The 24105-nt window shown below is 43.8% G+C and overlaps 1 protein-coding gene across 1 annotated transcript; it reads left to right on the top strand. All coding sequences in view use genetic code 11, as the record gives it.

The window, feature by feature from the left end:
• Positions 1 to 253: 253 nt before the first annotated feature.
• EGR_02084 (DNA replication licensing factor MCM6) lies at positions 254 to 23547 on the top strand (the record flags this gene model as incomplete). The annotated part of the gene is made up of 24 exons (XM_024491333.1): positions 254 to 300; positions 2364 to 3584; positions 3882 to 5250; positions 6451 to 6982; positions 9180 to 9693; positions 10441 to 10544; positions 10711 to 11247; positions 12267 to 12636; positions 13402 to 13849; positions 13926 to 14318; positions 14391 to 14667; positions 17398 to 17434; positions 17724 to 17840; positions 17874 to 18176; positions 18210 to 18304; positions 18396 to 18538; positions 18786 to 18998; positions 19904 to 20131; positions 21209 to 21472; positions 21541 to 21675; positions 21742 to 21903; positions 22003 to 22140; positions 23070 to 23360; positions 23449 to 23547. 24 exons carry the CDS (start codon positions 254 to 256, stop codon positions 23545 to 23547), a joined length of 8037 nt encoding a protein of 2678 aa, XP_024354186.1.
• Positions 23548 to 24105: the final 558 nt, after the last annotated feature.

Raw genomic sequence — 24105 nt, 5'->3', positions numbered from 1 at the left:
GCAGACTTAATAAGAAACCTGTAGCACACCAAAATTCCCTTTGAGACTGGATAAGACATAATACTCGAAGAGAACATATATTCATCTGGGTCAGCCAAACCGTCGAGATAAAGTAGCAAAGCAAAGCAATTCTTCACCAGAACTGACCGCTAAGCAAACAACTGACGTACACAACACTTTTTTTTCGAAATGCAATAACTTGGGAGACGTCTGTTTGGAAGTCTTATAAATCGGATCATTTCTTCTTAAACAGATGGTAGGAAGGCCTAAACTTAATTTCAAAAAGCTGTATTGTTTTGCGTAGGCTGATTAATTTTATTTTCAAGTACCAACACTGAATACCGTTCAAAAGTCGGGCCGTTTTGTGTATTCTTCCTGTATCTTCGATTCTCTAAGTCTTTCCTTACACGTAAGAGATACCCTAATTGAATCGTTATCATTACCAAACAGAAAAAAAGTTTTTCGAGGAATTCACAGTGGCATTTTATTCTCCCATATCGCTAAAGCTTATTCGCATTCGTGATTGTAATACGCCCATAAACTCTGTATTAAATATGACTACAGCGGCCATACTTTTAAAGTTTATTTGGGCACCTTTAATTAGTGACAGCCATATAAACAGTGAAAAAAATGGGTTGTAGGCATCACCCCTAGGTGTCTGCAAACTATCTCTCCCGATGTTGATTTTGCTGCATTTCTATCGCACCACTTAATCCCCCTTTACGCGTTGTCCCACTTCCTTGCTTTTAATTTACATAAATTTTTAAATAGTCTGATGTATTATGCATCAAATTTTGGTCCTAAATCTAGTGTAAATCCGTATAAGAGATGTGTCAGAATTATTTATTTTGAAGGCCATACGTGGTTTAGTTAAACAATCTACTTAGGGCGTTAGGTAAGTTTAAGTGGTCGCTCCTGCAGACTAAGGTGTTAGCGGCCTTTCTGTGCTACCTTTCTTTTCCTATGTAAATAGTGGTTCGTTATGTTCAAGTAGTACCTTATTTTTTTCCTTAGGCATATCAAATGCTTCTTAAAGGTATGATTGGTATTTTACGAAATATTAATTGGATTCTTTCGTGTTTAATTTAAATCCCGTATACGTTTATTACAAGGTATTTCTATGTTCGTTTATGCGTACACTCGTATGGTAGCCATCACTTTATTCCATTTCAATAATGCTCTCTCTTGAACCTTGACAAATGTGCATTTCCGTATTATTTCTTGCAACAATGCTACATATCCTCACACTGCCTCTGGTTGACTCCGCATTACTAAAGACAGTTGTATTAACTGGAAATCTGTTGTCAATTTTCATCGTAAGGACTTATCATAACTTAATGCGGCCTCATTTTAGTCATGCTTGGCGTTCATCATAGTCTGATTTACTCCTTTAAGAACTTGGAAGAATAGTTAGAAGGAGAAGGTGCAAATCACTTGTCGTTTTCTTTTGCTTTTCGATGTTTAGGGCGTTTACATATATTGTGATTTTCGCCTTTCACTTGCCCGTGGCGGAACATGTTCCGCATGAATAAACTGGTTAGATTTATTTAGCTTAAGCGCATTAATCCTTCTACACCCTTCCAAAGTTTGATGTGCTGTTTGGGCATTCTTTTACAAAATATCGTATTGCTGTCGTATTCAAGTCAATTTACATCTTTTTTGAATTGTGGTAATTGAGCAGCTTCATAGTAATGTGTTGATGGCACCCATTATTATGTGCCGACTGAATGTACTTAAGACTGGTCTTTTTATGTTTTAAATGTCTTTTCCAGATACCTCTTCAACTACTAATTGCGGATTCTTCATGGCTAATTAAACCGCCCTGTTCAAAGGTTTCTTTAGGTACGTATTTCTTTGTGCTTAGTTTTGACTTAAGCCTTTGGTATCGGAGATTTATTCACCACATATGTACTTAATAATTAGGTACTGAGGCGAAGCCTTCAAAATGCCTATCTTGTGCAGTACTCTACTCGTTTGTTTAACGGCAGCAAACCAAACGCTTATATCAGTTTGCGTGATTTATGCCTTGATTTTATAAACAAATCTCGCCCTTACTGCTTGTTCCGCTGTTTCAGACATCCTGATTTAGCGCCAACCAGCGCGTGTCAAGTACCAGTACTGGATGTCGAAGACCAGCCCGCAAATTTTCCTCGAGTGCAATGGATTTAGTACGCCAGAGGCAGAAGCAGCTTCAAGGAATATCAGCTTTCCTAGCCGAAATTATCACTGGTTCTGTACTTCTGATAAAACGAGCCCCCGTCCACCCGTATCTGGTCAAACTCCAGACGGTGCCACCGGAATTCTATCCACTTCCGTCACTGCCTTTTGCAGCAAAATTTTCTCTTTAGTATGTCTTTTCCTAGTGGTGCCCACCAGTCTGACGCAGATCTCATCCCTACTTACACCGTCTGTATTATTGGTGATCCGCGCTCTGGGAAGTCATGCTTCTGCAATCGATTTGTCTACTCCCATCCTGACTGGTACCAAGAGGGCCACCCGTCAGTACTCAGTGAGGTGGAATTTCGCAAACCGGTTGTCAACTCCGACCACTGGTTGTATTGGGGCACTGTCACACGTCGCCTAGATGACGAGACTAGTGTTCGATTCTGTGTGATAGAACAGACTGAGTTTATTAGTGATGCTACTTCCCTCCCTTTCTCTCCCAAAAGTCCCTCCATCCCTTCTAACTCCTGCTCCGTCTCGTACTCCTCCCACTCAACCAACGCTGTTACAGTGTCTGGAATCTCTAGCACCACCAATTTCGCTCCTTTTCTGTTCAAGGACTTGCATTCATCCAACCGCCTGCATGACTACATTCTCCGTAGTACCGCCACGAAGGTTTGCTCTCCTGGAAAGTTGCGCTACTACTGCATCGACCAAATTGGACACGAAGAACGTTACAAGCAGGAGTACTTCCCTCATATGGGCCCTCTTGAAGTTCACGGCTTCCTGGTCATCTACGACGTGAGCCGACGTGCCTCGTGTCATGACGTCCCCAACCTTCAACAGCAACAGCTCACCTTTCTCACCGATATCCTCAGTCTAATTTCCAAACGCAAAAAACCTGTTGTTGTAGTCACTGCAAAGCGAGACATCGTTGACGAACAATGTCTCTCTAATGTGACTCAGTTCCTTCAAAAGTCGGCGGATTTCCGGAAAATTCCCCTTGTCGAAGCGTCAGCACACAGAAATATCAACGTGGAGCTGGCTTTCCTAACACTAGCTCGGTTGTTGGAGAACAGTAGCAATAGCAGCAAGTCACGATCTGCAAAACTCAAACTCCTGTCTTATCAGGAAGCAACTAGGGAGCAGGACGAACATCAGAGGCGTCTGCGAGAGGCTTTTGTAAACAGGGTGTCACTGTCTCCAGCTGGCTTTCTTACCGACTGGCCGACATTCCTTTCGCGATACAGTCATCAGGGCGACGTGGCGAGATTCATTGATCTCTGGGGTTCGGATGTCGCTAGGGAGACTTTTGAACAATTTACCGCGCAGCGAAAAACGGAGACAAAGCGACGACACATGGCAAAACTGCCTGAGGCACTCTCAACCATGCTGCTTTATGTTGGTCCAGTCACCAATAAGTACGCTTGTCTATTTACCTTGGTTGTCCGAAAGTTAGAGTTAACTGTAAGTGAATATTAGCGTGTAGAGGTTCGTAAAAAGCATGTATTTGTAATAAAGATTTCAATTTAATAATATGTGCCTTCCTAGAAATCGCTTTTCTATCGAGGTTGAACTCATTATTATCAATTGATCTTTTATCATTCTGCAGACCTTGATATCTTCACCCAGATTGCATTTGAAACTGCTTATTTTCACTTGTTTCTTACCTGTCTGTGCATTGCACTTTGTGTTGATTTATTGACGTTTACTATTAGATCTCCAAAGGAACTCCTTCAACGTTTGCGTGCGCATTCCCGGTTTGACCAATTTTTTGTAAGTGAGGAGTTGACAGATGATAAATCGATTCAACGCTGCAGCACCCGTCGAAACTTCCAAGGTGACGACTCTCGAATCCCCTTCGCGTTGGCAATTAAAGAACCTCCAGACAATGGAGATTCCCCATTCATTGAGTCTTTGAAGTCGCTTGTCTTTGCTGAATCCTGGGCTACTAATATGTCAATCTTTGAGGAGTCTCTCTTGAAGTGTCAGGCTAATAGTAACGCTAGTGACTGTTTCGCGTCTATACTGCCTGGTCAGTCATTCGATCATGAACAGCTCTCCCGCGTCCAACCAACCTCTGTTCTCAGTCAGGAAGATCAGCTTGAGGTCTACCAAAAGTTTCAGGAGTGTCTTCGCCTAAATACTCGTGAAGAATTCCTCGATCTGCTACTTGAAAGTCTTCCTCAGTTTATTCGTGCTGCTTCTGCCTATTTGAATTGCCTTGGTGATACCTTTTTCGCGATGGCGTCGTCGTCGTTTCGTCAGGTACCACCTAACACGGCGCCTCAGCCTCGTTCCGAACCGAATCGTAGCCGGCCGATCTCACCTGTCAGTGAACCGCTCACCATCCCTCTACGATCTGTCCAGCTACCTCCTGCGGATATTCGACTGTGTGCAGTACTCGCTCCACCTCGTGGCGCAAAGGAACAACAGCTGGGGATAATAAAAAACTGCATCGCCTCGGATAGTCGCTATCATGCCATGGATTATATGCCAAGCGAACGCCAGACCTGCCTCGCCGGTCATCTCGACATCCTATTGCATCGAGTTTCTCAAACTGAGGCCTCGACACTGTTATTACCGCGAGGCACGATACACCGGCACTACTCTTGCTCCTTCATGAACCAGCAAGACTCGCTTCAACTCACCTTCCCTCTACCACACTGTCCGGCTTATCAGACCGATCGATGCATAGACGCGGTATTTGAGAGCCTCTGTTCCAGCACGGAGTGGAGTGTGGGGGAGGCGCAGAACAGCTTTTCTAGCCACCTCTCCTGCGTTCTCGGACAGGGGGATAAACGGCTGTCCGTGGCGGTGTGTGCAGTGTGCACGGACGTAGTAGCTGCCAACGCTGGCATTAATCTCTTTCGGGCGGCTGGGTTTGTGCCTGAAGGTGTCACTAGCCCCAGTTTGCTCACATCCCCGTCCTCCCCTTCCCGTGCCACACAGAACCTCGTCTGCTCATGGCCTCTTGCTTCAACTATTCTCACACCTGTGGATACTTTACTAACCTCCGTCATTGGCGACTCTGTGATCTCTCCTGTCTTGGGTACTGTACAGGCTTCCTTCCTCTCACATCATGAGGTAACTTTACTGTTTCTACATGAGTTTATATGATCTGAAATATGTGATTGGCTAGTCTTTGTACATTGCAAGAGTTTCTAGTTTCATCGCCTTTGGGTCATGTGAGTGGGAAGCACTTGTTCACCTATTCTTATTTCGCTTGACCGATATGGATTTCTTAATCGTAAGCTTTTCTCTTCGTCAACTTCGCTTGTTTGTAGTGGGTTTTTTAGTGAATACGCGTTTCAGATTCCTTTGCGTTTAACTTTAACTTCATCAAGTTGTTTCAAATCCTTTAATATTGTTTGAAATGGATGCATCCACTCCTACTGCGCTTGCTTTTGGTTGATTAGCAACCATCTTAGTTCCAATTTAAGTCTCTATCGTGGCTTAATCATGAAAAAAGGTTGAAGTCATCCTTTATGACGAAAATTCATAAGGCATTGACGCTACACTACGCATTCATTAGCCACACCCTCATCAGATGAACAGTTCGTTAATTGACTTTTTGGGCTGTCCGCACTGTGTTAGTCTGTTCAAATTATGTTTGAAGGAGGAGCATGAGATAGACTTGAATTGCCGATTTGTGCCTTTGAATCAGATGCTAAACATTCGTAATGTCGACTTCAAGAAGTGGGCCTTGACACAATTATTTATTTTCTAAATATTATCGACTCAACTTACTCTTTAAATTGAGGGACGAATCTCTTTTTTTAAAAAATCCAACCTGTTACGTCACTCCACTCATCTGCTGACATCCATGTCTGAGGATGATGCCATTTCGACACTAAAACATCGTAGTTAGGTTTTTTTAAGCAGGAGTTAAACCTTCGAACACCAATGTGAGCTTGTGCGCCTAAGCTAGCAGTTGGTGCTTGTGTATGCACCGATGCCTAGCGTCCAGGCGACATTACCTGTGATATCAAAACTTCGATTTTATGATTTTTCACCTACTTTCACTAAGCGTGCAACCCATAACAAATTTGCAGTAAATTTAGAAAAAAAGTAATGCAAATTACTTCACTGACATTTAATCTCTCGTCCGATCAAGCGCCTTCCTGATTTTTTGGTTTCATTGTTGAGGATGGGCTGGCATGTGGTAGGCTTCAACACAAAGGCGGTTGGGTCAGTAGACGTCAAATTTAATTTATTTGATACATGTCCGAGTTTTAAAGCTTCTCTTACGAGTTTCTTTTATGGCACAAATATTCGAATTTACAGCTTTTAGCGCTGGCTATAAATCCACGGCGATCACCGGACGTCTTCGATGGAGTGATACTCCTTCTTTCCGCCGATGAAGCCATCCCCACGTCATATAGCGCATTTCCGCCCTGCACATGCGGGGAGGTCGCCGCAGCTACGTACTGCTGTAAGTGTTATCGCGGCGCTTCCGACTGTTCCCACACTACTCCACGTCCGCGTAGCTTCTTCTCCCGTGCGACTGCGATCAAGGCGCTCGCCGAACACCTCGCGCCGATGCCACACCTCATCGTTCTGGCTGTCAGTGGTACTAATGATAGTGCTAAAATGAACATCTGCCATGGAACTGGGAACCTATCGACTCTGCCCTTCTGCTCCACGGCTGAATCCTCACCTCAAACACCGATTGCTGATGCCCGTTTAAATGACTGGCTGGTTGATGGTACAAAAACTTCAGTTAGTAAAGAGGAGGCTGAGGACGGTAATGTTAATAAACCGATCCTTGGTGGAGTTTTCCATCCTGCGGCTAAGCTTCAACCCAACTTCGTATTGGGTAGGTTAAAGCAGCCGGGTTCATCGCCTTTTTGATTGTGGTTGTAACTCATTACCCTGTCTAGAGGCAAGAAGATTCTTTACTATGCTGGCTATTTCACGTTATCACTAGCAATGCTGTCATCCAGAGGCTGCACCAAACAGCCGTTTTTTGTTCTCATGGCTCCTGCCGTTTTTCGTTTTTTTAGCTGCATTTTTGACGGAACGTAGCGGTAACTATAGCAATGTATTAAGATGGTGAAGCAATGCTTTTACATCCAACATTTCCCCCGCTTTACCCGGTCTCGATGATGTAGTAGGTTGTTTGCTAATCTACACAATACCACTTCTCACTGCTTTTCTTACCAAGCGTATGTAGTGTCATCCAAGAACGCGGCACGTTTAGTAGAACCCGGCACATCACGTCATTAAATATGAACTGAGCCATTTCGCATTTAAAGTCTATTCGAGCAGAGCTGTTTGTGCTATCTATATGTGGCTGAATAAGCTCTGCCTTGGCTTACTGATCTTCGTTACTTAGTTGGAAGCCGCCTAATGAGGCTACAAGAAACTGTAAAGAATGGTTTTCAGGGTTGTATTGTCAAATTAGCTCCACTGGCTTGTAGCTTTTGGACTGTTTCGTCAAAGAAAGCTTGCCGACCCTGAAACAGTTTCCCTTTTAACAGGCTGAGTTTATTTCGTGTGGTGAGGATTATCTAGCAATCCGTCTTTTTACCCTTACCTTTTGAATAGATAGCCATGTTAAACTCTGAGCTTAATTCAGACGTGGAAGGATACATGCGTAATTCCATCTTTCCATTATTTATATCTGCCTCTAATGCGGTCTCCCGATATTGTTGTTATTTTTATAAACATCTTGAAGTGACTTAAATGGTTCATATATCCGTATGCAGTAAATTGTGCAGCTGTAATTTTGTATAACTAATGGTTTTCTCTTTCAAGGGAGAATGAAACAGAGGATATGCCTATGTATTGTGAGGTGCTGATATGGTTATGTCAGTATATTAATTAGAGGGTATGCATGTCCAAGTTTTCCGTTTCCTATACAGCAACAAGCCGATTCACTTAGACAGGCCTTAATTGAAACAGCAAGTGTGGCCATATTCTTCACAAGAGGTATTTTTGTCAGGTATCCCATCACGCTGTCACCAACGCAGCGACTGAGAAACCGTATCTGGAGGTAGTCTTATTGCAAACTTAAACGATAAATCGCGGTTTGGTTGAATAAGCTGTTCATAATATCAGTGTCAGCCTCTAACTACAAATGGCATGCTTGCGGTCTGCTCAAATAATGTCAATTAACATCTAAGGGTCTCATAAAAGTCTTATTTACCATGTTGGAGTATCCCTTCGAGGATTTTTGGTTTAACCTTGGCACAGAGGTTTTTTGTAGTTCCCGCCTTACCAGACCATTTATAAGTGAATTGGAGAATAAGTGGAGAATTAATTCACCGGTCTATTATTTTACCACTGATGTGCTATGTAGTGCGCCTCCTTTCACACTACTACACCAAATGGGCTTTTCTTTGAACACTTGTGTGAAGAAACCATCACACACCATTCAATGGTGATTAAACATGAATTTTTGAAGCAACATGAAAATTTACTAAGAATTTGTGAGCCCAATAAATCGCTATGTCAGCAACAAGTTGACCTTTTAAGAAGGCTTGGGTATCCCCTATTGGCAGACGAAGATTGGTGATTTAATGCTTGGCTTTTGCAAAGACTGATTCAATTTTTATCGGGATTTTCCTTAGGGAATTTCTCACTGTATTAATTTTTACTGAAGTAGCGCGGCAAATCATCGTAGTGGATGTGGTCTCACCATAAACAAAGCTAACGATATTCGAATGTGACTTTCCATGCGTATTCATTTGTTCCTCTGGGCTAAAATTGACTCACACAACTCCACTGGGTTGTCAGGAAAGTGTTTTCGTGAGTAGAAAAACTTTCAGCTATCACAAATAAATAGTCGCAATGTCTTCACTATATTCCCCCTTTTATCAAACTGTCTTGCTGCTGCCCGTCTGTTGCGACAACTTTTGGAAGAGTTTATTTTCTTTAACTTTAGGTCAAGTACAGTAGCATAGTCAAATCCACAGAACCAAACAGTTTGACACTAATTTTCATGTACCATTTACGTAAACTTGATCATTTTTTGACTATTCTAATGCTATCTTCCTGTATTTGTTCTCCAGATGCGCTGTCTAGCTTTCTGTCTGCCTGCTGGACGCGTAAACTAGCCTCTGGCGAGGGAGGACGAAGGCGGTCTCGAAAGACCATCTCTCCGAAGGCGCGAGATAGTGGTGAGGGCAGCCATGGCACCATCTACGAGGGCCGCTTTCATCCCGCACCTTTGCCGGGTCGTCTCCACAGCCACCATCGTCGTTGTCATCGGCACTACTATCACAGTCGGCATCATCTCCACAGACACCATCATCATCGTCACCACCACTTTTACCGATGTAGTCGGACAGCGACTTCAAATTCTTCTGGTGGTGGCGCTTTCAGGACTTCTGAGACATCATCCACTTCCTCGCCGATGGGCTCGAACTATCGACCGCCGAAGCTTACACTCACCCTGGCCCCCTCCATATCTCCAAGAGGGAGGTACGGCCGCAGTTGCAGCCCCCCAGTACCCTCTAACATCCCACTGAAACAATTGCGTTTCTTCGATCAGGATCCCTCGGGAGGCTCGCGGTTACGGTCGAGGTAAGCTATGGAAACTGCATATTGGTGCTTTGTCAGTCTTCCGCTTTTTGAGATGTAATGATAGATTGGTAAGCCTTAGCTACGACTTCAGCTGTTGGTAGATTTCCATTCTCATTTAGGTGAGAAGGTTCATCTATTTAGTAAGTGTATGATTTCCGATTTTACTTTAACAACCTGTCTTCTTCACCTTATCTTTAGGCAGGTGTGTGTGTTTGCAGTAATGCCTCACTTTGAAGGAAGTAGAATGCGTTCAGTGATCATCCGTGGAGAAAATATACTTTTATCAGGCTGACACGAAAATGTCTTAGCTGCTTTTTAATTCTACTCTTGGTGGCTCATGGCGTAATTTATAAGGAACAAACGGGTATCAGCGTTGGTGAAATAACGTTAAAACTTCTCAAATATTCGATGGATACACATGGGTTTGCTCTGCGATTTTCTTTTTGTTTTGGTTACTTCTACTCCTCTTCGAATGAGCTAGGCAAAACTAACTGGAGAGTTCTATGATGGGCCTCGAATCTTTTAATTCTAATGTAAAATTGCCCATTTTAATAATCTAACCACTTAAAAACTGGAAACTACGTTGAAATATAGGGGTGAAATTGGGCGAAGATAAGCTGAAATTAAGTCTGTTTACAAAATTTGACATTTTTACTTTGGAGGTAGTTCTGTATCACTTGGAATGACAACGCTTAATCACTTCAATCGCTCATTAGCGTCCTGTATATGAGTGGCTTCTTCTTGTAGATCTCTGTGTTGTCAAAAAAATGATTCCACTTTTGGAACTATCTTGTCAAAACTAGAAGGTTCGTTTGCCTCCAGACCCGATGAGTGCAGCACGATTGTTGAGAGTAAGTTATTTTTTTACCAAGATAGGGCCTATTACTGATGCATGCAATACGCAACCTTCCATCGTCTGTGCACGTTGATTCGTTGACTGTATTTCCATTTAATCTGCACTTAGTTATGCCTTAAGGCTTTTACGTAAACATTACTTGATTATTCACTTCCATCTAGTTACCACAGCAAAATCTAATCGATTGAGTCACCATCTGCACTCGTTGACCTCCACCCTCGATCCTCCCACGGGATACTGTTCTTCCATCGCCTCCTCCTGTTCTCCTTGTCCCGCTGCTTCCTCGTTCCCCTCTTTGATCCCCTTCGCGTACGATAAAGCCTCCTCAGTTTCCTCCATCGAACCAGTCTTCCTTAAGTTCTCCGAGGGCTTGTCGCCCCTCCCCCCCGATGACATCGACCCTGCCACACCGTTGCATGTACTATCGTTGACGGGACGTCGGCGGCGACGTAGACGGAACGAGGCGGGTTGGCTGCAGAGGAAAAATGAAGGAAAGGACGGGGTAGAAGAGGAGAAATGGGAGAATGAAGAGATATTCCATACCACTGACGACGCCCTTCAATTCGGAACTGTCCTTCTCGTTCCCTGTCCGCATATTCACCGGTCCGCAGATAACCTACCACCGAACTCACAGGGGTGGACGGCTCCAACTATTCCTTATCACTCCATGGTCAAACAACATCCATCGGGAAAAAAGGGTAAGGTTCTGGGCGATGGCGACAACTACTTTAAGAGCTGGCCTAATTGTACCGCATGATTTGCACAATCGCGGATAAGTTCGAGGTGTGTTCTAAGATTTTGTGATTTTAATTTCATTGTGAAAAGATCCATTGCGGCGCAGAAAGTCCAAAACACCAGCAGATGAGGCGTCTGATGACTATGGTGTAATTAATTAATGAACGCACCGTGTACTTACGGTTCGAGAACTTCGGTTCTGATAGGGGACTTTACTCTTGACTGGTGATCGTGGTGTACAATCATGCACTAAAATTGAGAGCAACTGGCAATATACACGAAGTAATCACGAATTGTTGTGTTTATCAATCATTTAGATCATATAAGTGTGCTGTGTGTTTCTCAACATTGTGATGGACTTGCAATACTTCGGCGAGAAATCGGTATCTTGAAGCGCGTATTCTTTATCATTATCACGCAAACAAATAGTCCCCTATAATTGGAAATCAATTCCTCTCGATAATCGCTTGGATCAAAATGTCATCAACTTTAGTTTAACGTAAACTAACGCGTCACTGTAATCAGTTGAATAAGACAAAGAAGTCTGTGAGAATTAATGATATGGTGGAGGATCAAGGCGACGACTCTCGAACATGAGACCTCATTTTTCTCACACGAACAACCCTACCATTCAAACTATAGCCATAAGCTTGAATGTGGGACTGTCATCCAACCAAACAATAAAAGATGACTGAGATGCGTGCTAGACAACATGAGACTACATTTTTATTGAACGAACAGTACCGTTGTAATTGTTAGATTTCTCAATCCTCCATCATTCTCCCACTAAGTCTTCCAAATAACCAATAGTCAATTCCGACAAACCTCAGATATTAATTTTACTCAGTTATTAGAAGGTTTTCAGAATCGCATTTTGCAGTCCAAATGTTATCAATAAATTAGTTATATACTGCTTCTTTTTTCATACCAGATATTCTTAGGCTTAACAAATAGTTGATTATGTACCGCTTTCCAATTGCAGGCATTGACTTGGGATTGGCAAATAAGGGTGGTTTGAATCAGCATCATCACAACTACAACCAGCAGCACCAGACAAATGCAGGGGGTGCCATTCTCACGACGACATCAGTGGGCGGTGGTGTCTCCTCCTTCCTCACTTCAGGCATCCGAGCGGTCACCAGCGGTTTTGCGCGTCCCCGCGAGCGCCGTCGCTCCGTCAGTACTCCCTGTGGAGGCGAGGCGCCACTTCCCTTCGCTTCCACGACTACCAACGAGATGGCAGTGGTTGGTGGGGGTGCTGCCACCGTTACATCGGCCTCCAACACACCCTCCTCCTCCACACCTGGCTCTTCACGAGCTGCTGACTTGGGTTTTGCATGCATGCCGCCCGGGTACTAATTCAAGTGATCTCTCTTTAGCTTCGACAGCTAAAGTAATCCTAACGATTAGGGTCGGCAGATTGTTCTTTTCTCAAGTGTCCACACCGGTAGCATTGGGATATCCGGTCGTTCATACCTGTTGCTCGGTTTAAGCTTAATAATTAAATCTTTTGAGTTAATGCAGTTTTTTCGTCGGCAGCGGCGGCAATTTTTCCACTCATTCCAACATTTCTGAGTTATGCACATTTCACAGGCCCATTAGAAGTGGGTTTTTTTTTCACTGCGTTTTCATGCGTCAACCTTATTTCCGCACACTTTTCTTCAATGTCTAAAAAAAGGGGAGGAAATGTAATGTGGCACTTCATACTGAATCTTGGTATAACAGTTCCTTAAGTGTAACTTTTGTTATAGATGGATTGTTCTCTCGTCTCCATTGTATGTCATTGGTAATGTCCACTTATCTTGAATGGGTCTTGGCGAATTGGCCAAGCCTGTTTCATCTCTTCCTATATGACCTTGCTCTTCATTTTAATTGAATCCCTCAGCGGTGTTTTGCCTTAATAGCCCGTGATAACTGTCACTCCAACGTTTCTTAGTATCATGCATTTAATAGGGTCTATTGGAAGTGGGATTTATTTTCGTAGTGGGTAGTCGATTAGCGCTTTCGCTTTTACTCCGTCTTTAATAGTGTCACAAGGGGCTACACTGCAGATAATAAGCGACGTCATTACTAAAACTTGCTGTTGTCTAATCGTAGCATCTTTTATTTATCTTCAGCCTAGAAACTCCTCTACACACGGGCACCGGCATCAGTGGTAGGTACACAACGGAGACGGCCTTCAAGGCCTCCACACCATCCCTCCCCTTTGAAGAGATGGATGGGTTGGGTGGCGGTGGAGGATTGGCGGCTGGTGGCGAATTTCTGCCGCCCCGTCTTTGGGTCTCCTCTCTGAACCAATTAATGCAGCTGGCGTCGGCTAGTCGCTCTTCAAGCGGAGGGGAGAGAGAGGTGGCGGTGGCCGGTGCAAAGCGAAGAATGCTGACGCCTCAACTTCGCCATTGGCACCTCCCCTCCTGCCCCCATAGGCTCTGTATCCCTCGACAGAACCTCCCACCCCCACCACCGCCATCTCTTTCGTCCCTCTCTACATCGCGGCGGCATCCCACCAGTAACACCAATCCCTCCTCTTCTTCCACTAAACCGCTTGAAGAATACTCGTCTTTCGTGAGTTCCACAAAACAAATGACTGCTCTGAGACTAACTGTGGTTAAATTTATCGGATTAAATGCTTGTGTTGCAGAGACCCAGCTACAATAATCACCATCACTGCCAGACAGATGTGATAGCAGCGCCGCCACCGGAGTCGCGTCACTTACCGGCGAATACAACAGAGCAGTCCTATTCCACCTCCCAACATCGAGTTCGCCGACGGCAGCAGCCCCAGTTAAGCACAGCATCGTTGTCCGGTTTCCCAGGTGGTCGACGTTCCGTAGTCGACTTACCAACGTCCTCGGCATATCTTGATGCCGGACAGGGTGACTGCTCCAACCCTCCGACCAGCAGTCAATCGACCACGTGTCTGGCCGCAGCAGCGGCTCCTTCCCGCCTCTCCCCTCCACTCACACTCGTTCCTTTCAGCAAGTTATCCACGGGCATCTCTGGCACCTCTGGACGACGCAATAGACGCAATGTTGTCCGTGCTTTACCTTAAAGATGGGTGGCATATATTTGATTGCGCACTTTCTATCGTCTTTCGCTTTTGTAGTTGTCGCTATTTGGAGGGAAGACAAATGCCTCCTTGTCGGAGCCACAGCCACCGCAAAATAACACACATACCTCCACATCAGCTGCCCTGAGTGGCGGCAGTGCCGGAGCCTCGTTTCCGTCCACTCCGGTTCACGAGCCTTCCACCGTCACCACGATCACTGCGCCGGCCACGCTGGCCTTCGGTTATCTCAAGGCCAAATCCATCACCCCACCCCTGTCAACTGCTGCTTCCTCTCCTCGCTCCTCCTCTGTCACCAATACCACTAATACCAGCGGTTGAGGTTCGGTATCTGGGTTTGCGAATCACTTTTAAGTACCTTTTATTCTTAAAATACATGGTGAATTATGGGAGATATGTCTGCTTTTATGAATTTGATTTGCGGATTATCACTGTCAGTATCGGATTGGCGTAACTCGGTTATAAATGCCTTGATGTGATTAAACGATCATGCACTTTGCTAGTAGAATGACTACGCTTTGAGGTTTGAAACATTATCTACCCATGTTTCTAATCCCAGCTGTCTAATATATCGGATTGATTCGGGTGATTTTGATTCCATTTAAGGGTTGGTCTACTCCGAGGGCTTTTTATAGTTCTAGAATGATCTCTCCAAAACTGGTCCTCGCTATCCACCATCGCCACTGAGTAGGCAAAACTGACCAAAATCCTATTATTTTATTCACACGGTATTGTGTACTCATTAGAATTGCTTATTTGTTGTTTCAGGAGGCTGTCGAAAATTTAAAAACACCGTGAACCAAAATTGACATTCCGCATTTACCACTTCGGAAAGAGTAAAGCAGAAGAACAACATCTTCCCACCTTCTTCAGATCGAATTTCTCCCTTCTCTCTCTCCCTTGTCGTATAGATTAAACGTCAGATTCGTTGGCCCTAGTAATGCTTTCCCCCACTACTTGGCTCTCAGATTCCCCACCAAATCCCTCTAAAATGTCATTATTCTTCGTCTTCCTCCCACATTGGTGCTGCCAAATGTCCAGTACTAAAGCCTCAAAAGACTCGTGTTCCACAGATCAACTTTCACACGTAACGGTATCTAGTTGGTGTTACTGTTACAGGAAAGGAAATGAGAGAGGTGGTAATTTTGGTGGTCCCCCCTCCTCTCCATCAGTCCTCAACGGTATTTGACGGGGCGCTGGCGGCTTGCTACTGCTACTACCATCGATCACCCCTTCCCTCTCCCTTGCTCCATAGCCATCCCTTGTCCTATCTACATTAACTTTACCGGAACAAATATTTTGAATAACGTTATTTTGCCGATGAAGTTTTTAAATCTTCTTTGTGCAGGGATTGCTACTGACCCTGGTGCGTGTAGCAATGACGGGTGCCAAATTTACTAGACTGTCCCTTGATTGATGCTGGCATTCGAAGCAAATTCTCGACGGAACATTCATGGTTTTTTTGTGGTCCGAGGTTCCACAAAGTTAACTGAAGTTTTTAGTCCCACCTGCTAGCTCCATTATGGTAGCTATGACAAATTTCAGGTGAAGTTCCTTATAAGTTCCGCGTAACCGTCTCCAAAGATGGGGCAAAGTACGACGTGCCTGTACATTAAGCTTAGTCTTCGTATCTATAGATCTTTACAAGAAAGGTTAGAGAACCAATGGCAATAATAGTTGAATTGCCTGGGTAAGCGATGGAAAACCTACTTTAAGCATTAGCTCGCTTAACGGCGCTACGGGGCTTTGGCAATTCTCCTCCAATTGCGCCTCGGAAGTTCCATTGCTTGTTATCCGACTGTTAATCTATTGTAACACCAAGACGGTGAATGTTTCGGCTTGAAGTCACGGCCAGTAAGTGAGCTCTACTGCATTCTCTTCTATGAGTGCTGTGTGTTCAATTATAACGCACAGGAGGCGGCATGTGCCCGAGATCTTTTAGATATTTACCATCTGGTGATAAGTTGCCTTTGATGGACCCTCGATTACTTCACATGCTTGAGTGCGGAAAAGATAACCGAATTTTGCAAAATTTGGGTAATGGTAAACATAGACTCCCAGCAAACTCGACATATACCAAAATGCATCAGAAGTTTTGGTAAAATTATAGTTTAAAATAATATTTTAAACCTATTAAGGAGCTGATGGCTCAGGCTGAATCTAGTGCTCACAAAGCACAAAGAAAATTTGGTTTTCGTGATAACAACGAATAAATACTAATTTTTCCATGAAGTCGAAAGAGGCCACAGTAGGATGCAGAACAGATATTACTAACGTACGGAAAGTCTGAAAGGCTACGCCCATGATTCAAAAACCACAGTGCCGAGCGAAGGGACGGTCCGCAGAGTTACGTAATCGCATGGTCAAACGTAGAGTTAGACAAACTCCTAATGCATTACGCGAGCAACTGCATTATAAAGTCTCATACGCTCGCATCACTAAGGCAGTTCACACATCTTGCTTACCGCGTATGCAAGTAAAACGCTCAAGCCGCATGAAGCCCGTATTATGTGATGATACGAGTTGTCAACGGTTAACAAATTAGAGACAAAAGCTTAAGGTATTCCCAGGCTTTATAATTTATAAGTAACTAAAAGAGAATGGCTGGATTTAATCCTTGATTAAGCGTAGATTTATTAATTATACTCATGGAATTTGACCAGTTAGAGTCAAAATCCCACTGAATTTATGTTTCGAAATTCTTTACATACGATCCCTCTACTTAAAAAACATATAATAGAAGAATCAGCTAGTCCAAAAATCATCGTATTTTTGTTTGTGCAAAGGTGATGTAAGCCCTTCCTGATACCCCGGGCAAGATGAAGTTTTCGCTGGCGAGTGGTGCGTGTCTAGTAGTAGCGGGTCTGAGCATTTTTGCCCGGGCTGTTGCATTGTAGTTTACCTATGCTTAAGAATGTTCCCAGATGCATTATCGGCAATATGTAAAAGTATATTTAGGGAGTCGGTGTTTTCAAGCAATGTGTAAAACAAGGACCGGGAGCTTCCTAGTTCTGATTGGCTTATTTCTTTTGTTCCGTGTTTCTAGACTGGGTTGAATCGGTATGGATGTCGCCCAAGCTCAGGTTCGGACAATTCGTATACCTGATCTCGTCGGAGAGGATTGTCAGCGCCGATTCCTTAGTTTTTTAGAAAGGTATCAATAGACGGTACTATTTTAAATAGTCGGTATTAGTTTTAAAGATGGCGAGGCCTTAAAGTATGCTGAGACTGCGAATGGGCTTAAACAACTTGAGAAGAGCACTTTACCTGTGTCTTTTGACGATCTTTTGATGCATGATAGCAGATTGGCATCTCTAGTCGAAGATGAATACTACCGGTAAAGTTGTGTATGCGGAACTCTATCGCCTCTAGACTTTACCCCTACCTCTGTAATGCCGTAAAAAATTTCATCAATGATCACGTGCCAGACACTTTGAACTCTGGCCGCGACTTTTACGTTAGCTTCACGGACATTACAACGCTGCACAGGTTTGTTCGTCAATAAGCTTTAGCCTTTGTTAGGTTACGTGAACTTAACGCTCATCAACTCGGTAAACTTGTAAAAATCCGAGCTCAAGTTGTTCGTTCGCATCCAGTCCATCCGGAATTGACGCTGGGTACCTTCAAGTGCCAGGATTGTGGTACCATAATCCGCAACGTCGAGCAGCAATTTAAGTATACTCAACCGAGTGTTTGCTTTAATCCCCAATGTGCTAATCGTGTTAAATTTGAGCTGTTGACAAACCAGTCAAAATTCGTCGATTTTCAAAAGGTGCGAGTACAGGAGACACAAGCGGAGGTGTCGCGTGGAAGCATCCCACGAAGGTAGGTCTTTTGGATTACTACCATGGCCCATAGTATGGAAATTCTTCTTCGAGCTGATGCTGTTGAACTTGCTCAGCCCGGTGATCGATGTGAGTTTATTGGCACTCTTATTGTCGTCCCAGACGTGGGTCAACTCGCTACACCTGGCAAGTCTCGACCTTCACACTTTTTCATCAAAACTCCACTTTTATCCTCTGAATAACTGTCTGATTTAAACAGGAACTCGGACGCTAGAACGCAAAGGAACGAGAACAATCGATGGCTTTGAGTCCGGTATCTCCGGTCTCAAGGACTTGGGCGTACGGGAGCTCACCTATAAGATTGCTTTTTTCGCCTGCACAGTTATTCCAGCTCATGGTCGTGTAAGTTAGTCGTGATTTTGGTTTTCATTGGCACAGCTCGCTAGAATCCATTATCATGCTAAGCTTATAACGAACACCGTTTGAGAGATGGGAATTTTTAATGACATGTTTCTTTTGTTTCCAAGTGTTTGTATGGAATAATTACAACCACTGAACTATTTTAATAGTTTACCAAGCGTAAAAGTCTATGGAATAGGGTCTCTGGGTGTCGTGGAATCGTTTGATTATAATATCTTTCTGCCCCCAGTACCTACCATCCGATGACCTGGAATCCGCTGACGGTGTCTCCTACGAGGCGTTGTCGAAGCGATTGAGTCAACCGGAGCTCGACACGATCTGCGCCATGAGTCAGGACAAGAACCTTTTCCAAAACCTTTATACCTCCCTCTTCCCGACCATACATGGCAGTGAGGAGGTCAAGAAGGGCCTTCTCCTCATGCTCTTTGGCGGCGTTCCCAAAGTACGTTACCGTCTAACTGACATTCACGCTTTCGAATGCATCTGATAAAGTTTCCGAATTTCTAGGTTTCATAATGGCAATGTAGTTTCATTTTGAGCTGTTTTGGGATCATTCTATTACACATTGACTATTTCTCAAGGTATTTCTTTAGTTCTAGTTCTCACTCATCAGTACCATCTTTGAAGCTTTAGGCTCAAACATTGCTGTGGGTGCCCGCATGCCCAAATCTTGGGAGAAATCTAATCCAAAATTTTAATAGTTGAGTCGATCTTGATAGGTCACGTAGGCTGAATTGTCGAATCAGAGTCCATACCTGCTTTGATTGCCCATTTGGAGTTTTGTGTTTCCTCGACTTACCGGTCCAGGTGATTTGTTTCTGAAAATTTAGTACTAGGGAAATTATTTTCAATGTACTTTAATAAATTCTTAAATGACCAGTGATTTTCTTGGGGAAAAAAACTCTAAGTTACATCTGTTGTGCATACGGGGGGTCTATTTCGCTGCTTTCGTAGTATGACTGATTTCGATAGACCAATTATGCAAATTTTAAGGGAATCTTTTCTTCTAATGCAAGCTGCAAAGAGGACCCTACCGAGTATCTTTTGTCCAAGCGAATGATTGCTTAAGTACCTATTCCACAATTTGTAATTTGCAATGCTGTTTTCCTCATTTTTCGTTCAATCCAATCCTTCCAATGGTTATTTGTTTATCAGAAAGTGGATTTTCACTGCGGTCTATTGTGCGTCTGCAAGAAAGGTCTTGATCAATAACGTTAGTACAAATGAATGGGAGAACTCGAATCGTTGCTACATTAATGGCGTTATCATATTCGAAAAGATTTGTATTTGACGGATGGGCAATCTCTTGTTGGTTGCACATATTGGTTTGTATCCCTCCATTACCAGGTTACGGAAGAGGGGACCCATCTGCGCGGTGACATTAACGTTTGCCTGGTGGGTGATCCCTCAACTGCCAAGTCCCAGTTCCTCAAGCAGGTGGAGCAGTTCTCCCCCCGCGCAGTCTACACCAGTGGAAAGGCCAGCTCCGCTGCTGGTCTCACTGCTGCGGTCGTACGCGATGAGGAGTCCTTCGAGTTCGTAATCGAAGCCGGTGCTCTCATGCTCGCTGACAACGTAGGCTCTTATTACACTTTTTACTGCCTATTCAGCCTTGCTTTGTGGCATTAAACTGATTTATTGCTATGCCATTGAACAGGAAGACTCAGATTTTCCTTAATAGTACTTTGATCGGCGGTCAATCACAATCTAGTATACCATGTTCCTTAACAATGCAGGCTGTCCTCATTGCGGCTTTGGACCTTAAATTCGATATTGGATCCCATTCTGCGGCGTCTACTTGTTTTTTGATAGATCACTAAGCCTTAAATTTGGATTTCCTGATTTAATGCTAGGTTGGACAGTTAATTCCACTTCATTATATAGCCTCTTTTGCCATTGGTTCTGGTACCATTATTGTTCTAATTGTCTTTTTGGAGCAATTTTTGTGAAGGCGTGGATAGGTTATGAGTCTTGTTGGTACTTTTATTTGTAAGTCCCATAGTGAGACCAAAAGATCACTTTGTGGACGGTGCTAAATACCAATGGCGAGGTGTTTCATTAATGAGGACTCGGCTGTTAGTACAGCTCGGAATCGGTGATTGATGCTTTGTTTCGTCCCAGTAGAAAACCTGAGCTTCAGCCAAAAGTTGTGATCGGGACGGGTATACTTGTCCCAGACAACTCATACCCCTTAACTAGTTGGTATTTCGTGATTGGATGCAAATAATGCAAGTGAAAATGTTATGCATATTCTGATTTATGAATTCTGCGTGTGTACTTTCGACTGGGAATCGTCTGGAGATTTGCACACTGCGTATTTTTGCGATTCAAGACATGCCAAACATCTTTCGTTACTTTGCCCCCTACTTATCCCCTCTGGAAATTAGAAATTTTTTGTTTCCAGTAAGCATTAAACTGCGTCGTTGATGATAGTGGAGGCTGCATACTTCGATCAAGTGCTCCACTTTCTCAGGCTCAAAGTGCATCACGGTGGGATATTTCATAATTAACGACCTATTATTTGTATAGCTCACTTCTTATCGTGGAAGCTCTTCGTTCCTCGTTTTTTACCCCTTACTAGGTAAATTAAAATCTTAATAAATACTCAAAAAGTCAATCATTAATGATTTTGTGTGCGTTTCTGCTGCCCAGGGCGTCTGTTGCATCGATGAGTTCGACAAGATGGACGTGCGGGACCAGGTGGCCATCCACGAGGCAATGGAACAGCAGACCATCTCCATCACTAAGGCCGGTGTCAAGGCTACCCTGAATGCGCGCACCTCCATCTTGGCTGCGGCCAACCCTATCGGTGGCCGGTACGACCGCTCGCGATCCCTGCGTCAGAACATCGGCATGTCCGCACCTGTCATGTCGCGTTTCGATCTATTCTTCGTCCTCGTAGATGAGTGCAACGATGTAAGCTTATCCTCCGGCCGCCATTATAACTCACGTTAAATGTACATCATAGTTTGCTTTCTATGTAGGTTGTCGACTATGCCATCGCTAAATCGATTTTGGATTTGCATATGGGACATGCTTCTCAAGTCTCTGCTACGAAGATCTACAGTGCTGATGATATCCGTCGTTACATAGCCTTCGCTCGATGTTTTAAGCCCAAGGTATCACTGTGGTATCTAATGTTGAAGTGCGATTAATACCGCTTCTATGTCTTTTTCCACTTCTAGATTAGTATCGAGGCGATGCAGTGCATGGTGGAGGAGTACAAGAAACTCCGCCAGCGGGACGCTTCTTCGGGCTCAAAATCGGCGTGGCGTATCACGGTACGTCAGTTAGAGAGTTTGGTTCGTCTTTCTGAGGCCATTGCTCGTCTCCACTGTGCCGATTCGGTAAGTACCTCTCTCCACCTGTGGAAACTGATTTATGAACTGCACAATTATCAACGGTGGGAGCGTTTACCCAATTGGGGTTTGTGTTTGCTTCTGTAGGTAACTGTGCCGTTTGTGCGAGAGGCCTTTGCCCTGCTTAATAAGTCCATCATCCGTGTGGAGCAGCCCGACATAAATTTGGAGGAGACGGAGGCGCACGTTGACGTTCAATCGGCTGCTGGGACCACTCCAATGGAGGTCGATCGGGCAAGTGCTGTCTAGAATGTCTATGTATCCCATTCTCTTTGTATTAGTCGATATTCTTATTAACTCGGATTTTACCATGACTTTCTGCCACTTCTCTGTATAACAAACCTGATTATATTTGCCATCTTCTTATGTACTGAGTTCATTGATCAAACGACAAATTCTGCTATTTACGACTTGGTTGATGTTTTATTTTTGAGTTTCAGCGTCTTTTTTGAAAATTTTGGTATCTTTATTCCCAACTTATCATTGTTTAACAAGGAAGAAAACAGTTTTTAATCAGTTGGTGCTATTTGTAATCGTTAATGGATGCATTGGAATTGTTTGTTTAACCCACAAAACATTAATTCGGTTGTGACTTTTTCGTAGCAGCACAGAAGGTATGTCATAGTTGAAGAAACCATTCACGATTTACGAACCTTTCCGTGACTTGTTCATTAACCTTTTTCAAACGATGTCAGCTTAACAGTATTTTTAACAGGTGAGACCTATGTTGCATTATTGTTCGATGCTCATTTCAATCACTTTTTAGGAAACTTGCTGCCAATTTTGAGTGGAAAGATTTGGTGTGGTGACGTCCAGTCGTTGCACTCGCTTTGAATTAATAGCACATAAGCCATCCAAATTTCTGATCAACCTGATCACTTTGTTCACACATATGTGTAAGATTCGTTCGAGAGCCTTACCTTATTTTTAAAGACACTTAGTTGTCACTTGGACCGGGGTTAATTGTTATCAAATGTGCATTTTACTAAACTAGGCCTTTTATGAGTAGTTTTGTGTCTAATCCTTTGTTCGGTTTGAACGTTGAAGTATTACGCACTAAGTTTAATCTTTTTAGTTTTAATAAGTTTGTTAGAAGCTAATCGATGAACTCCCCTGATACGTATCTTGCTGGGATTCGCTCCCTTCCATGACAGGTAGAGGAGCCTTCTACGGATCATCAGCAGCAGCATCTACGTGTGACCTACCAGCAGTACAGACGCATAGCTGATCTGCTGATCCTTCATACACGACGCGTAGAGGAATCGGGAATCGTACCTTCCTCGGCAATGGGTTCTGAGACCAGTAGCGAACAGAGTGCGATTCGCAAGAGCCAGTTGGTCAACTGGTACTTGGAAGAGGTCGCTGTCGAAACTCTTCATTCAGAAGCCGACTTGATTGAGTGCAAACTCCTTGTTGAACGCATTATTGACCGTTTGGTGAAGAAGGTGAGAGCCGCCTCTGTGGCTCACTACCCATTCCTTTTCCAATGACCCAGTGTTGATGCATCTAGTGATCTCCTACACTTCATTTTAGGACAATGTGCTGATCGCTCTCTCTCGAAGTGGACTGGATGCAGGGGAAAATGATGAGGACCCCTACTTGGTCGTGCATCCCAACTACTCCACGGACTAGGCTCTCGCTTGCGAGTTTCACCCTTTTTGCTTAATGGACCTACGAGTTTTTAGTGTCTGCACTTTGTATAAGGGAAGGGGTGATAAATCATTAGAATACTACCGAATGTATACAAATTCTCATAATAGTAAAAGTATGTTTTTAGCTTGTCTGTCTGTGCACACGGCTAGTCGGATGTCGCGGATCTCAAATATTTCCTCGCGTATGGTTGAATTTAATGGATAGTAAAAATAGAACAAGAAAGTGCTTGGGGTACTGCTTAGTTTCCGGTTCTACGCTAATCGGGAGTTGACGACGTTTTGAAGGCGATGTTCGCGAACGACTTGGTGCTGTAAAAGTAGCGGAGGAGGCGAGGAACCATTGCGAGGTTGCTCTAGTTAATGTGCACGATTTGACGAAACAGTTGGGTCTCGGCTCGGGTTCCGCGTCGGTGAAGGTGGGGACACGTGTGCATTTGTGTGAACGGGTTACAGACTCGTATGCCTTAAAAGATATTGCCATCAGGGCATTTATTCTTGTCACATCCGATTTTTGTAACAGATGAGTTGAGAAATGGCT

Source organism: Echinococcus granulosus (assembly GCF_000524195.1).
Source record: "Echinococcus granulosus chromosome Unknown EG_S00009, whole genome shotgun sequence".
In the NCBI taxonomy this organism is placed as follows: Eukaryota; Metazoa; Platyhelminthes; class Cestoda; order Cyclophyllidea; family Taeniidae; genus Echinococcus; species Echinococcus granulosus.
This window is presented reverse-complemented; position numbering and strand designations above follow the sequence as displayed.